The sequence below is a fragment of the Panthera leo genome, chromosome B4 (genome assembly GCF_018350215.1).
Source record: "Panthera leo isolate Ple1 chromosome B4, P.leo_Ple1_pat1.1, whole genome shotgun sequence".
Classification (NCBI taxonomy): Eukaryota; Metazoa; Chordata; class Mammalia; order Carnivora; family Felidae; genus Panthera; species Panthera leo.
Window position 1 is genome coordinate 13,811,815 of NC_056685.1, and position 14,701 is coordinate 13,826,515.

The window sequence follows — 14,701 nt, forward strand, 5'->3', positions numbered from 1 at the left end:
ATTTGTGAAGGCAGGGTCCACAGACGGACAGGTGCCACAAAAGCGAGTAACAAATCACCAGGTCATCTTGATCGGTCCCCAGAAATCTGTCAGCATTCTACAGAACGGATCAGATGCTGCAGGTGTAAAAAGCTTTTTCAGAAGGACCCAAGATCCGCTTATGCAAAGCCCTGGACAGTTCAGTGAAATTCAATAAGAGCGTTTCTGGGAAACGCAGTCACCTCCTCACCTAGCAGGATTTAACCCAGAACAGCCTCTGGTTTTCACGTCAGAAGTGTGGGGAAAACAAGAGGGGATACAAGAAATGATTCAGGACTTCAGAGTCTGCTGCTTTCCATTCACTAGGACCAGGGGCCATGTTAGTGCCCAGTGCACTGTTGGCTGAGAACCAGTCTTTTACTGACAAGGAATTATTACATATTTTCCAGCTGGTGGTTTTTGGTGTCTCTGATTTTTTTTAGCTCTGTGTGTCATGCGGGCATAGGGTGACACTGACGGAGCTCACGCAGAGGTCTGTCAGGAGAGGATTCAAGTCAACTTCAAAGCCTGGCCACTGTTTGTCAAGTCCAGGCAGAGGGAACAGCACGGAGGATGGGCAGAGGTGAGAACACGCTGGATGTGTACAGACGGAGGCGAGCAGAGGCTCCCATTCCGAAATGTTCCCGATCCTAGAAATGGCAGCCCCCTCGTCCCCACTCTCGGCACCAGACCAGTGCCACCTCCCCTCCCCACTGTGACACGTGGGTGGGCGGGGTGCATCCTGCCAGGGGCCAGTGGGGACGAGGGGCAGAGAGCCCCTCACTCGGACCTTACCCTTGGAAAAACACAAACACAACCATTTCAGTGGAAAGCACGTCTCTGAAGTCTACCAGAGGGGAGCTCAGAAGGTACAGGAGGCAGAATGACTGAAGGAGACAAAGTCATTAAAATGCACCGCAGTGGTGTAGACCGGGTTCCTTAAGTAACACAGTTTCAGCACACTTGAACTTTCCGGCTTCAGTTCTTTCATTTGGTACGAATCCTCCCCGCCCCACGGAAAAATCCAAACACGGAAGCCCCAGCTGAGCAGGGGAGAGACTCAGATTACCTGTTCCATTCCCGTCTAGTCCTCGCAAGTAGGGAAAGCTGTCCACCTCGGACGGGGAGCTGGCGGCAGTGAGGAAAGCCGTCAGGTCACTGTAGCTGGTGTTCTCAGGCAACCGCAGAGCTCTCCTCTGGAAGTGAACGCGAGGCTGTGGCCGGGCACCTGCAGAAATGGACTTCTGAGTTACCTCCCGAAGGGGCAGTAAATCTAAGGAAACCAGGAAGTGCTTCTCCACGTTTTGGCACGCCTCCTCCCCCCCGCCCCCCACCGCGGCTCCTCCCCTCCCCCATTCACGGCAGGGCGCAAAGATGTGACAACATGCTATTATGGGGACAGGAATAATAGCCCATTGTCACATTTGTTTTGACACAGGATGTTATTTGGGTTTTTAACAAAAAGCTTTCCTAAGTCCCATTTGTGAGCGAGCTTTTCACTGCCCAGCGTGTGCCTATGGATGGGGGTAACGTTTTGGGAAAGGAAGTCCACATGAGGGAAAGGAGTAGACGACAATTCATCTCTTTACATAAACAAAGCAAGAGATACCCTTTGATCCCCTTATGCACGCCTCCTTCATCTGGCAAAATCTGGCTTAACTCCACACACCACACAGCAGCAGAGCAAAGGGAATTAAGTGTGCAGCCCGGACAAGAATTACTAACAAGAGCCCGACAGTACTGAACCCCCTTCCTTCGGTGGAAGCTGCCACGTGGCATCCGGTCTGTGCCTGCGGGGTGCACAGCTTATGTCGAGAATTTTGGGATGAGACACCCTTGAGTGGAGTGGAGGTGCTGTGCCTCCGTCACACCCAGCTCCTGGGTGCAGAAGGACGGGGCGGCCCCACCCAGAAGGCTACCCTGTGACAGCATCTGCAGTTCGACTGTGCTCCACACGCTGTTTTGATTGCAAAGCCTGAACCCGTGTTCACCTAATGGCTCTGGTGACAGTCGCAAGATGTCAAGGTGCTAAGTCATCCTTAAGGTGCAAAAACATCCTTAAGACAAAAAGTAACCGAAGTGGGAGTGATAGCATCTTACCAATGAAAGTGCACACTCGTGCGGATTGAAAGAGTGATTCCTCGAAAGCAGTGATCCGCCCTGGCGCTCGGGTCACTGCATAGCCTGCCCAGGGCTTGAGGTTTCCCCCATGGTCGGCTGGGGGCTCCCCCCCCAACAGTCCACGGCTGTCAGGCATCACAGCCCTGCCCTGGGTGGGCAGTCTTTATGCCGACTCCAGGGTTCCTTTTAACCCTGGATCAGAAACTTTCCAGTGGGGAGTAAGCTTATCCGAAAGGGTTCTAGCGTAAGGGAGTTTTAGAGCTCAAAGGATCAACTAGTCCACATCTCTCTTCTTCTACAAGTGAGGCCACAGAAGCCCAACGGACGTGAAGGCTCGGGGAGGCTGGCTGGAGCGCGCACAACCAAGGTGGCCGAGAGCCAGATGCTCTCCATACCTCCTGAACATCACTGGTTACAGGTCTCGGATGACTGGTGTGCACTCCATGAAACACAAGCCCCGCTCTAGGGCCCGCGGGAGCCAGAGGCCCAAAGTCATGACTCCTCTGTCTTCGGTCACCTCCGCTGAAGGCAACTGGACCCACATGCAGTGCTGTTTCAACCACCACTGCCTCTCTGTACCCCTACAACCTGTGGCGAGGCACCAGCATCCAAGTATCTGTCTCTGTTCACTCCCAGCTCTGCTCAGTCTGGTCTCTTCCTTTGATTTCACAGAAGACTGATGTCTTCCGCCTGTCACCTCCTTGGTCTGCACAGAGTTCCGACACCTCGTGTCCCCCAGGAGCACCCCACGCCCAGCAAGGAGCACTCTGCTTCCCTGATCTCCTCCCCCACCCCCCCGCACCCCGCTGCACTCAGAGATGGAAAGTCAAAGGCAACGCTTCTGTTTTCATCTCTTCACCCCCAACTACAGAACATCATTCGCTGCTCCTATCGTGTGGTTTTCAACGGGAGTGAACTTTCTGAGACCTTTACTTCCCTTTCTCCACTGCCCTTCATCTAAACAATGCTACCGGCTGCCTGCCTGGGTTTCACGCAGTGGGGGAAACAAAGAACTTGCAAATACGCAGAGAAGGGTGTCTCAAGTGTGACGGGGCAAAGAGAGACTTGTCTTCACGAGGGCTGAGGAAGAGCAGGGTGAGATCCACATGCAGCTTTCCAGGCCTCGGGAATAGCCGCTGTAAGATGGGAAGGCTGAGATTTTTGCAAAGGCTCCTCCGGCTGGAAGGAAGAGAAATCTCCTCAAGCTAGACCAAGGGAAAAGGGCGGCTGCTAAAAGGTGAAGGGGGAATCAGACTGATACCCTCATGGGGACTGGCTGGAACTTGGGAGACTCCAGACCCCACTGCACCCCAGCTCTCAGGGGCCACTGGCTGTCTCTCCTGCCCGCCCCTCCTGTCTCCTTTCCTCTCTCCCTCACCCCTCCCTCTAACAAGCACGCAACCTTCTCATGGTCTCTGGCATATCTTGCCTTTCAGTGGGAGATGCGTCTCAGTCCCCTCCCCACCTCTCCTCCCCACCCTCCCCTTCCTTTTTTGTGCCAGAGAACTTGGTCACTGGCCAGACATCTGGGGTCTATCTGCTGTGGCTGCCAGGTGGGGGGCACAGACGGGTGATGCCTGGGGAAGGTTTACTAGAAGGGGGTGTGGCCTGTCCAGCCGATTGGACACACGCTGTGACCAGCATGACACGGACACCTGTCTGCTGAGGGCCCGAACACACTTCCCGACACAGAGCAAAGGCCAGACCTCTGCCTGCTGACATGACCAAAGAAATACGGGAGGAGGGAGTTATGTTAAGGGTCGAAGTTACTCTAAGCCTCGTGTGTAAATGAAATACAAGTGTCTGCGTGGGGTTGGGGGAGCGGTCATGACCTCAGGCCCATCTTCCTGTATTAGCGCTGCTAGATTTCTGTAATTCCAGGACGCGGTGTGATGGGCTGGGGACGGGGGAGGGACAGAAGGGGACGGGACTGGCTAGGTCTTCTCCGGATGCCTCTCCCACATTCTCTGCAATAGTGGTTTTTCAAACTTTCTCTGTTCTTCTCAAACTCTGTGTGATATTCCTTGGACGCTCCCAGCTACCCAAGAACAAAGGAAAGGGGCTTAAGTGCTTGCCACTGTAATATGGGAAACTAAGGCAAATAGAAAATTAAATTCCCTTACTGCCTACAGCCCATTGACAAGTCCTTGAGACCGGCAGAGTGACCTCCCTCTAGGAGCTCAGCTGCCTTGAAGATGACACTTTGCTGGGGGCAAAAGAGAACCTTAGTTTAACATCATCCCAACCTCCAGGATGCTATAAATCAACTTCCTTTATCTCAACTGCCCCAAGCTGCATGCTGGCAATCATGCCCCAAGCTTATGGGCCCCTGATAAACATCTGTAGGGTCTCAAGACTGAGGTTTTATAAATGGTAATAAATGATATTTCCCTAGCAACAGCTGGCCCCTCAAGGTCCTGGAAACCTTGCTTCCAAAATTCCTCAGAGACTTACTCTATCCCTGACCCCCTCCCAACCTGAGGGTATATAATCAGTTACCTGTCACAACCCCAGTGCAGCTCTTCCTGCCCACGGGTCCTGTTCTGTGCTTTAATAAAATCACCTTTTTCGCACCAAAGACGTCTTCAAGAATTCTTTCTTGGTGGCCGGCTCTGGACCACCCCACTGTCACCCTAAAACTTCATCATGTGTTACCGAAACTGCTGGGGCCAACCTTCCTGTCTTCCCTCTTCTCTTGTCCCTTCTGTCCCCCGTCTCCTCCACAGTCAGCCCAAGCCTCTAGCCTACCTTCTGCGTGTCATACAGCAAGACTTGCACAGCCAACTAATCTTGCCTCCGTCCATCATCTTTCTCTACAGGCTTTTCCTCCACAACCAACAAATACACCCGTCTCTTCCTCATCTAGAAAAATAACACCGAAACATGACCTTAATGCCGTTACCACCAAAAGCGAAGGCCTCCTCTCCCTCCACCCAACGCCCAGCGATGTGGCTTTTACTTACAACACACATTGCGCTCGTTAATGTCAATGGACAACTGTATAATCTGTGAACCCGTGACCACTTCTCAGCCTTCCTCCTCGCTGACCTCTTCACAATGGTCAACACTGTTCGTCGCCCCCGCCCAGGAACCCCTCCTGCTTGGCATTCATGCTCCTGGGCTCTGGTCTCTCCAGAGTCAGCTGGCTTTTTCCTCTGCAAGTGCGTTTTTTTTTTTTTTTTTTTAATCTCCTCCCACCTCCGGAAGAAACAGTTCCTAAGGGGCTGCCTTCAGCTGCCTCCGTAGTAGTTTCTGGGCTCTCTCCTCACTGACTCCCCTCCACGGTGGCCTTCCTGTCTGCCCCATGTCTGCAATTCCTCTGCCTTCCAGACACCTCCACCTGGATGCCCCACAGGCGCATCAACACCATCACTTACTTCCTCTTCCATCTAACACCCCCTACCCCATTCTGCCCAAGACCCAGCTTTGCTTCCAGGACACCATCATTTTTCCTATTATTCTGCGCATTCATTCCCTGCCAGGACTGGCCAGTCTCCTTCCCAACAACATTTCCAGCATTGTCATCTCCTCCTTCTCTGCCCCCACCCTGCATTACCTTGCCTTACCCCTTGCCTTAACTGTGCTCCAGCCTGACCACCTTTTCCCCACTTCGTTTACGGATATGTGGACTTTTCTAAAGGCACTCCGGTCACATCCCTTCTCAGCCCAGAGACCTTCAACGGATCTCCACCACTTGGTAAATTAATGATGGCAGCGACAATTACAGACCAATGCAGACCCCAATTACTATGCTTCTCGTCCTGTGACAGGTAGAGTTCAGTGCTTTAGAATGTACATAGTTCTTCTATACACATTCTTTCACTTACTGTTTACAACAGTCCTGTGAAGGAAGAACCCTCTCTGCTTTCCGAGTGAGGCTAAGTGACTTGTCCACAGGCATCCCGTTAGTAAGAGACAGAAAGGAATTCTTGCAGCCCTGGCTTCTGTTCCCCTCCTAGTTCACCACGCCTACCTCGGAAGAGATGCTGGACTTCCTGACAATTGGCTCTCACCTTCTGGCCACGTGGCACTGCCTGGCTCTGTGCTTCCACACGTGCTCATGTCTCTTCTCCACAGTCTCTACCTGCATGTCCCACGTGTCATCCAAGATGTGCCCTACAGGCCACCTCTTCTGTGGAGACGTTCTTGATCACACCCCAACCTCTAGACACTACGTGTATCTTTCTGCAGCACTGATCTCACTGTGCCCTGGATTAGGTTTTTTTTTTTAATGTTTTATTTTTATTTTTGAAGGAGAGAGAGAGAGAGACAGAGCGTGAGCAGGGGAGGGGCAGAGAGAGAGGGAGCCACCTTCGGATTCAGAGGGAGAATCCGAAGCAGGCTCTAGGCTCTGCCATCAGCACAGAGCCCGACGCGGGGCTCGCACCCACACACTGTGAGATCATGACGTGGGCCGAAGTCGGATGCTTAACCGACTGAGCCACCCAGGCGCCCCTAATTAGGTTTATCCGTGAACGTGTACATCTCCCTAAGCAGAGCCACCATGACAACAAAACATGGAGCACTGGAGTCACTCAATCGACATTTCAGTCTTTCTTCTACCACCTTCTAGTTGAGTGACCTTGGGTTTCAGGTTGTTTAACTTTCAAATGGGTATGAATGACGCCCATCTCATAATATGGTTGCTGTGATGCCTAGATCACAACACACACATATATGATGCCCAGTGGTGCCTCCGGGTGCGTAACAGGTGCAGGATGAACATTAATTTCCCACCTCCCCTCCCCTGCAGACCTGTCCTGTTCGGAGGAGGATGCAGATGCGGGTAGAAGCTGAAGGAGGAAGGTGGGTTATTAAGGGCTTCTCTAAAGTCTGGGGTTTTGGGAGCTGAGGGGAGCGGGAGGAGAACTACAGAGTGAGGGAGGCCTGAAGAGGAGATAAGAGGTGGGATTCTGTGCTTGAGGAGGGGCTCCTGGAGGGGGGGAGGGACCACAGCAGGCACATCAGGAGGGTCAGCGTCCCCTGGTGGCCTCTCTTCTCGGTGCAAGGTCATTGCTAGGAGGAGGGGTAGGGAGGTAGGCGGGGCATGGACGAGGTGGGCGGGGCATGGACGAGGTGGGCGGGGCTTCCAGCAGAGCCCTAGGAACCAGGAGGGAGCCGGTGCTGAGAGTGTGGCCATGAGCAGTGGTGCATCTTTATGACACCTTCTTATAGACGTCCTCACATACAGAGTCGACAAGATGCCCCACTTGTGAGACAGCATGAAGGTCTGCTGGACGCTGTGGGAGCCAGAGCCGCAGGCCAACTGCCGGTCTTGTCCCCAGATTCCAACACCACCATCATTACCGTCCACGCCTTATCATTAATCATCTTGAGATTTAAACGTTAGAAACATCACCGATCCCCTCCCCACAGGCTTCTGTGTGAATGTGCTCCTCGGAAAAGTACACGACACACTCAAAGGAAATAATTCTTAAAAAAAATTTTTTTTTAATATTTATTTTTGAGAGAGACACGGCACAAGTGGGGGAGGGGCAGAGAGAGAGGGAGACACAGAATCGGAAGCAGGCTCCAGGCTCCGAGCTGTCAGCCCAGAGCCCGACGCGGGGCTCGAACCCACGAACCGTGAGATCGTGACCTGAGCGGAAGTCAGATGCTTAATGGACTGAGCCCCTCAAAGAAAATAATTGTTATAAAATAATCTGTAAGTGTCCTCTCTTGTCATTCACTTCCCATCTCATTGCAAAGTCTGAATGCAATTTGCAAGCATTTCTATGACAAGGAGCACATTTTCAGACAGTCTATGGTGCAGAAAACTCTAGAGTTAACCAATTACTAAGTTGGCCCTTCCCCTTCACCACATTGTTATCGTGAGACTGCTCCAGGCTTTCTTTATAAAACAATGTCAACAATAAGACACAATCACTTGCCTTACTTTTTAAATGAAAGTCACTGCTAAGGACTGTTCCATTGGAAATGTGCATGTATTATGCACTTCCTGTGTCTGAAGCTAGTCTGATGACAGAGTAGTGTTTGGGTGTGTATGGTCAGAATTTAAATAAAGACCATACCTACAGAGAAGAAAACAAGTGGGCGGTCTTTTTATTTTTCTAGGAAACCTCTCATTTCCCATGAGTTTATTCTACTTTACTTGGGTGCAAACAAAACAACAAAACAAAACAAAACGCCAACTGAAGCATGAAGCATCCAACTAATGAGAACAGCGGGGCTCCTTCCCTCCTCTCCTGTTTTCATCTCCACCTAGTGACCTTCATTCTTCCAAAGCTTTTACTTTAGTGTCACATAAAGCCGAACAATGGGCATCATCACCCAGGGCTATGCACGTAACATGTTTGAACTGTCATCATGCTACCCGCCTTTTCTCAGGAGCGTTTGCCACATTATAACATCCGAGCGATACACTGAAATCCAAAGGCTTCTAGTACTTAGATTTCTGATCAAGTAAGAATTGATTTTTTTTTCTTCTCTGAATCCACCAAAGAATAAATAAATAAACGCACCTACACTAGACCAGTCTGAGAAAAATTGAATGTAGCTTTTGTAAATTCAGTTTTGTATTAATTTTATAGAACAGAACTGCAAAGACCCAAAATTATCTACATATGGCTTTCCTTCCAACTGGTAAGAAAACATGAAACAACATCATGCAGTATTACTGTCCTGTCTCAACTCTGCCATGGCAAGGAAAAATGCAAGGAACAATGATTAGACTCATGAACCAGGAAAAGTTAAAAAAAAATTAACAAAATTGCTGTCCTTTTAAAAAGCTGGAATGCAAAAAAGATTTTAGAAAGGGAGAGGTGGTTCCCAGTCTTTGGTTATACACAGGAGGGAATGAGAGTGAATACATTAAATGTAACAAAAACTACCTGAATGGTTAATACCCTTATGGTAGGACCATGCTTCTTACTCCTTAGAGAAAGAGCTCTTCAAGTTCTCTTACTGCGTGTGTGCATATGTGTGTGTGTGTGTGTGTGTGTGTGTGTGTGTGTGTGAGCTGCAATGTTCTTAGAAGCCACAGCAAAGGAAATAATTGATCAGGGCGCAGACAACCTATGTAGGAAGTGCAAAAAACACTGGTTATTTAGACTTGAAAAAATTTTATTTATTCAATCGTTCAGTGACTTGTTCATTGAATATATCATACGGCAAGTGTAGGGCCAGTGCCTGGGCGGGGTTTAAGGTGAAGATGACAAACTTCTTGCCTTCATGTTTCAAATTTTTAGTTGGGGAGATAAGGTATACTACCAAATATGGTAGAAAGGGAGGTATCATAATAAGATACACACACCCCAGCTGGAGGGTTTTAATCCACCCTCTGGTTACTGATAAGGACCTGAGGGGCCATAAGGGATACAGCGATGTGTCAGAATACAAGGATGGGAGCCAGAGGGCATGGAAGCTGCAGGAGAACATGGTTCTGGGCTCAGGGCAGCTCTGGGCAAAACGGCAAGAGTCTGTAGATTTCACATGAATGCAGTGCCATTGACCATGACTCCACTAATCCCCAGTCGGCTTCTCTCTGACCTGCCACCACCTGGCTCCCTTCTCTTACTCACACTTTCTCTTTTCTTCTTCTTCTTCTATTTTAATTTTATTTAGTTTTGAGAGAGAGCAAGTGAACATGAGCAGGGGAGAAGGCAGAGAGAGAGGGAGAGAGAAAATCCCAAGTAGGCTCCCTGCTGTCAGCACAGAGCCTGATGCAGGGCTCAAACTCACAATCCATGAGATCATGACCTGAGCTGAAATCAAGAGATGGATGCTTAACTGACTGAGCCATCCAGGAACCCGACCTTCTCTTCTCTTCTGCCCTCTCCAGGTGGCCTGGAATGGTCACAGACCCACTGCGCCTCATAACTACTCAGTTGAGATTCTCACCTCTTCTGGTTCTTAGCTCGATCTCAGTAAAAGGAAGAGAACGAAGAACTGATGGCTCCAGATTTTCTCTTCTAGCTGGATCCCAGCCCCTGGCCACACTGTGGACTGGTTACCCCTGAGTCAGGGGTCACATGATATAAGCTCCTTGGCAGCCGAGGTTGGAGGGCAAGGCACCTGCATGAACCACATCTCCAGGGAAGATGCAGAAGAGACCTGAAGGAGGTGGCCCTGAAGCTGCTCTTGATGGCCAAGAAGGGCTCGAAGACAGATTCGGAGATGGAGTGGGACACCCCAGATGGAAAACACAAAAGGAAATTCAGTTAGGCTAGAAAACGATCCCTGAAGGAGAAGTACGTGTGGAAGGGAGGCTGAGGCCGGGTCACAAGGTCGGTATGTGCTGTGTTAAGGAGACTGGGTTTTATTCTAGGGCAAAAGTGGGGGTGGGGTGGCAATTGAGGGGTGTGAAATAACTGGAGCTCTGCCCCCAGAAGAGTCCTCTGGCAGTTCAGGGCAAGGTGGACTAGGAGGGAGACACAAGACGGAGGCAGTCTGGTTAATCACAGGTCCAGCTCCTATCTCAACTCCAAGACTAGAGACAAGAACACCAGCTGGGGGCTACTGCCTGGTCCACGAGAGACTGACCAGGGCCTGGATCAGTGCGGCGGCTGTGGCAACACGTGTGGGCAGCAGAGACGATGCGAGTGTGTGTAAGCACAGAACACTCTGAAATCACTCGGGGTACGAGGCCCCAGCGTGTTGTAACCCTGTTTGACCCACGGAGCGTAAGAAGGGGAGATGAAGGTCACACACAAGGGGAGAAGGTGACTCCTTACAGACAGCGTGTGACACAGATGCTGAGACCCTTCCAGAGCCCCCTCACAGTCACCAGAAGAGACGATCAGGTCTCGGGGCTGGCGGGGCATAGTGAGGAGCGGAGCAGGCAGTGACAGGTGGTCTGACAGCCAGGGTGGGGTAAAGTGTGGCCACAGCAACAGACCCTGTGGGTTTCAGAGTGGGCCTTATCACAAACACCTTGCTGAGGGTAGAGTGGCTCCCAGGGAGAGAGGGGCCGAGAAGGGGTCACACGTGTGGTGCAGTGGGTGTCAAAGGTGCCTGGGCAGGACAAGAGAGGTCCACAATGAGAACTGTAGGGTCTAAGAAGTATGCATGGGGGGGTCGGGGTGCAGAGAGCCTGCTCAAGGGAACACGTATCCAGATACTACAATCTCGACCCCTTCTTACCAATACTCCCCTTCCAGGTAACTGCATAGCCACCGAGGCTCAGGGCCAGGGGACTGTCCAGCCCTGAGGCTAAGCATTTGGGAGTTTATTCCAAGTACACAGGGAAAACCACTGAAGAGTGGAAGCAAGGTGACCTGGTCGCTTTAGCAGTGCGAAGACCGGATTATGGGTCGGCAAGGGAGGAAGGAGACAGCCGATTAAAAACCTACCGCAGCTCTCCAGGGGGAAACGGAGTCTTGGACTCATGTGGTGGTGTCCCAGATGGGGAGAAACACCTGTGCCAGAGAACCAGGCTGTGAGGACAGAGGAGTCAGGGATAGTTCCTAGGGTCTGGCTTGGCCACTTAAGTACCGTGCGTGTACCATGTACGGAGACGGAAAGTTGGACACACCCATCAAGTCTGAGATGCCTAGCGGACATCCAAGAGGAGACGTCAAATAAGCAGCCAGCTCTGGGTCGCCCTCTCGGCGAGTCTGGGCGGGAGGTGAGAGACTGGGCGTTATCTGTGTCTACACAGCATTAAAGCATGGGCCCATGAGACATTGTGGGGAGGGTACTGGGAAGGAGGAATGTAGGCCCAGACAGTCACTGGAGTGTCCGCAAGTGACCAAGAGGAGAAAGAAAATCAAGGCATGGTGTTATGGAAGATAGGAGAGTCTCCAGCAAGAGCGACCAGAGTCATCCCTGTTGGGTGCCGTGGAGAGTCCAGGGGAAGGCACAGAGAAATGTCCTCAGGCCGGGCCACGCGGGGCTTGTAAGAGACTCTGACAAAGCAGTCTGAATGGAGCAACGAGGCAGGAGAGCCACTTGCAGGGTGCTGAACAGGGCAAGAAAGGCGAGGAAGCAGGAAGGAAGGGCATGCAGACGTCCTTCCGGAAGACAGCAGAGACCCAGGGCGGTGGCTAGAGACAGACACGGTTGTGGAAGCATTAGAGATGTGCTACTTTAACATCTGCCCGCTCCCGATGAGGAGAAAATGGTGAGGAAAAACTTCTGGAATCCCGAAGGAAGAGAGGAGATGAGATGCTGAGCACAAACAGAAGGACTCACACGTAAGGGAAGACGGACACTCCTTCCAGTGCAACGAGGGACAGTGAGCGGGTCTGTGGGTTTGCTGGGGGCCGGGGGGGGGGCGGTGAGGGTTCTCAGCTTCTCAGTGAAGCAGGCAGAGATGTGAGGAGAGGAGACAGAGGATGGGAGTGTGAGTGAACACACAGGAAGCCAGCAGGTAGGGAAGAGGGTGTGAAAATCATCTTGGAGACTCACGAAACAAACGACTAAGTGGCCCCAGGACCGATGCCCATTTGAGGTCTGTGGTCGTGCAACCAGTCGGGGCAACCACCGGTGAGGTTTCCTCCAGCCGCGTGCAGCTGCGCTGGGGTGGCCACAAGCGGCTCAGGTCAACCAGAGTCAGGAGTTAATCGGTCAAAGATGGCAGAAGGGGAGGGGAGCAGCTCTGCGGGGAGTGTCTGCAAGGAGACGATTCCAACGAAGGGCTATGGTTCGTAGGCTGGGCAGGGAGGCAATCCGTGGTTAAGGACACGGTGAGTCAAGGCTCTGGAGCCCTCAGTGGTGTGCGAACCACTGCCACAGGGTGAGAGGAGGGAGTGCAGGGGCTGAGCTCGGAGGTGGTGCATTTGATTTGCTGGAATGATGAGGCCTAAGGCAGGACTGCAGAAGTGGGTGACCGATGTGGGACAGAAAAGACCCTGGGAGTGCAAGAGCAGCTGAGGCACCAGGGGGCATCCTCTAGAGGGAGGTGGTGTAGAGGGGGGCACCCTGGTGTGGGTGAGCAGCTGGGACCCGGGGGCATCCTCCATATGGAGGCTCACATTCCCAAGAAACGTTTCTAGAAGCATCGTGAACCTGGGAACTAGGAGCTCGTATCATCAGTCCAGGAGGAAAAGCTGACCCAGGCACTGGTGATGAGTGGTCCAGCTGACCTCCAAGGATCCTCAAGGAAGGAAGGAAGGAGAAAGGAGACAAGTAATGTGAGCACAGCTGAGCACACCTGAGAAGGCTGCAGGGAAGGCTGTGTCTCAGGGACATTTCGGACCAGGAAGGGGGGCAGTGCTCGGAGAAGAGGTGGAAGGCTGTTCTCTGCAGCCATACTGGTGCCCAGAGGACACAGGGTGAGGGCTGGGGAAGGTGGTGGGGAGTTGGGCTCTATTGGACGAGGTCCCTTTCTGGTCTGTATCCCGCAGCCTGGCTCTTCTCCATTTATTTATTTACCATTTACTTTTATTTTATTTACTTATTTTGAGAGTGAGGGACCGCAAGCAGGGAGGGGCAGAGAGAGAGAGAGAGAGAGAGAGAGAGAGAGAGAAGAGAGAGAGAGAATCACAAGCAGGCTCAGCGCTGTCAGCACAGAGCCCGATGCAGGGCTCAAACTGACAAACTGTGAGATCATGACCTGAGCTGAAATCAAAAGTTGGACACTTAACTGACTGAGCCACCCAGGTGCCCCTCCTCTCCATCTCTCAAGGCCCACTGGCAGGTCCACACCGCAGAAGCCCAGCAGCCTGGCTACTTGAGAACTTTCTAGCAAAGGGTATGTTGGTGGACCAACATCTCAGGAAAAGGATGAGCAATTCACGGGAAGCAGAAGAAAAGTGGAACAAAGAATGAGTACAGCTAGTAAGAGGAAATGAAGACTAACTCTGAGGAAAAGGTAGGGGAGGGGCCAATTAAGAGAAAGAGCAGGTGATGAAAATTATGGTGGCTGCGGCCTTTAGAACAACGTGTAAAACATGATATGGGTCAGTTGTGTTTTTTTTTCTTAGAGTGCAGTGTCCAAATATATTTCCTTGAGGAACACCATAATCAATTAGCTACTACCAAAGATCCCTATAAGTTAAACTTTTTTTTTTTAAGTGTATTTATTTTGAGAGAGAGCGTGAGAGCAGGGGAGGGGCAGAGAGAGGGAGAGAGAATCTCAGGCAGGCTCTGCACTGTTAGAGCAGAGCCTGACACGGGCCTTAAATTCACCAACAGTGAGATCATGACCTGAGCCGAAATCAAGAGTCCGACACTTAACCAACTGAGCCACCCAGGTGCCCTGGTGGTCAGTTTTTTAAATTAAAAAATCAAAACATGCAAGGCTGTGAAAGATAACAATGGGTCTTTTTTAGATTTATTTAAATCCAAGTGAGTTCTATAGCATAATACTCGTTTTAGGAGTACAGTTGAGTGATTCACCACATCACTTACCCAATGCTCATCCCAACAAGTGTCCTCAATGTCCATCACCCATTTAGCCCATCCCCCCACCAACCTCCCCTCCAGCAACCCTCAGTTTGTTCTCTATATTCAAGAGTCTCTTGGGGCGCCTGGGGGCTCAGCTGGCTAAGCATCCGACTTCGTCTCAGGTCATGATCTCACCGTCTGTGAGTTTGAGCCCTGCGTCGGGCTCTGTGCTGACAGCTCAGAGCCTGGAGCCTGCTTCGGATTCCATCTCTCT

General features: G+C 51.5%; 1 protein-coding gene and 1 long non-coding RNA gene across 4 annotated transcripts in view; one reads left to right on the top strand and one right to left on the bottom strand.

The window, feature by feature from the left end:
- The window catches only part of FAM171A1 (family with sequence similarity 171 member A1), a 133,913-nt gene that overhangs the window by 35,602 nt on the left and 83,610 nt on the right, over positions 1-14,701 (bottom strand). Inside the window, exon 4 of the mRNA XM_042944991.1 lies at positions 1,088-1,246. Within this exon, the coding sequence (XP_042800925.1) occupies positions 1,088-1,246 (159 nt within the window). The remainder of the gene's footprint in view (positions 1-1,087; positions 1,247-14,701) is intronic.
- Positions 798-11,219, top strand: LOC122223899. 3 transcript variants are annotated; one of them, XR_006204566.1, is made up of 5 exons: positions 798-3,376; positions 4,959-5,300; positions 5,805-5,909; positions 6,893-6,945; positions 10,016-11,219. It is a non-coding gene; the product is annotated as an uncharacterized LOC122223899 (long non-coding RNA). The 3 variants fall into 3 exon arrangements; XR_006204564.1 differs by lacking the exon at positions 10,016-11,219 and adding an exon at positions 8,215-8,591; XR_006204565.1 differs by lacking the exons at positions 5,805-5,909; positions 10,016-11,219 and adding an exon at positions 8,215-8,591.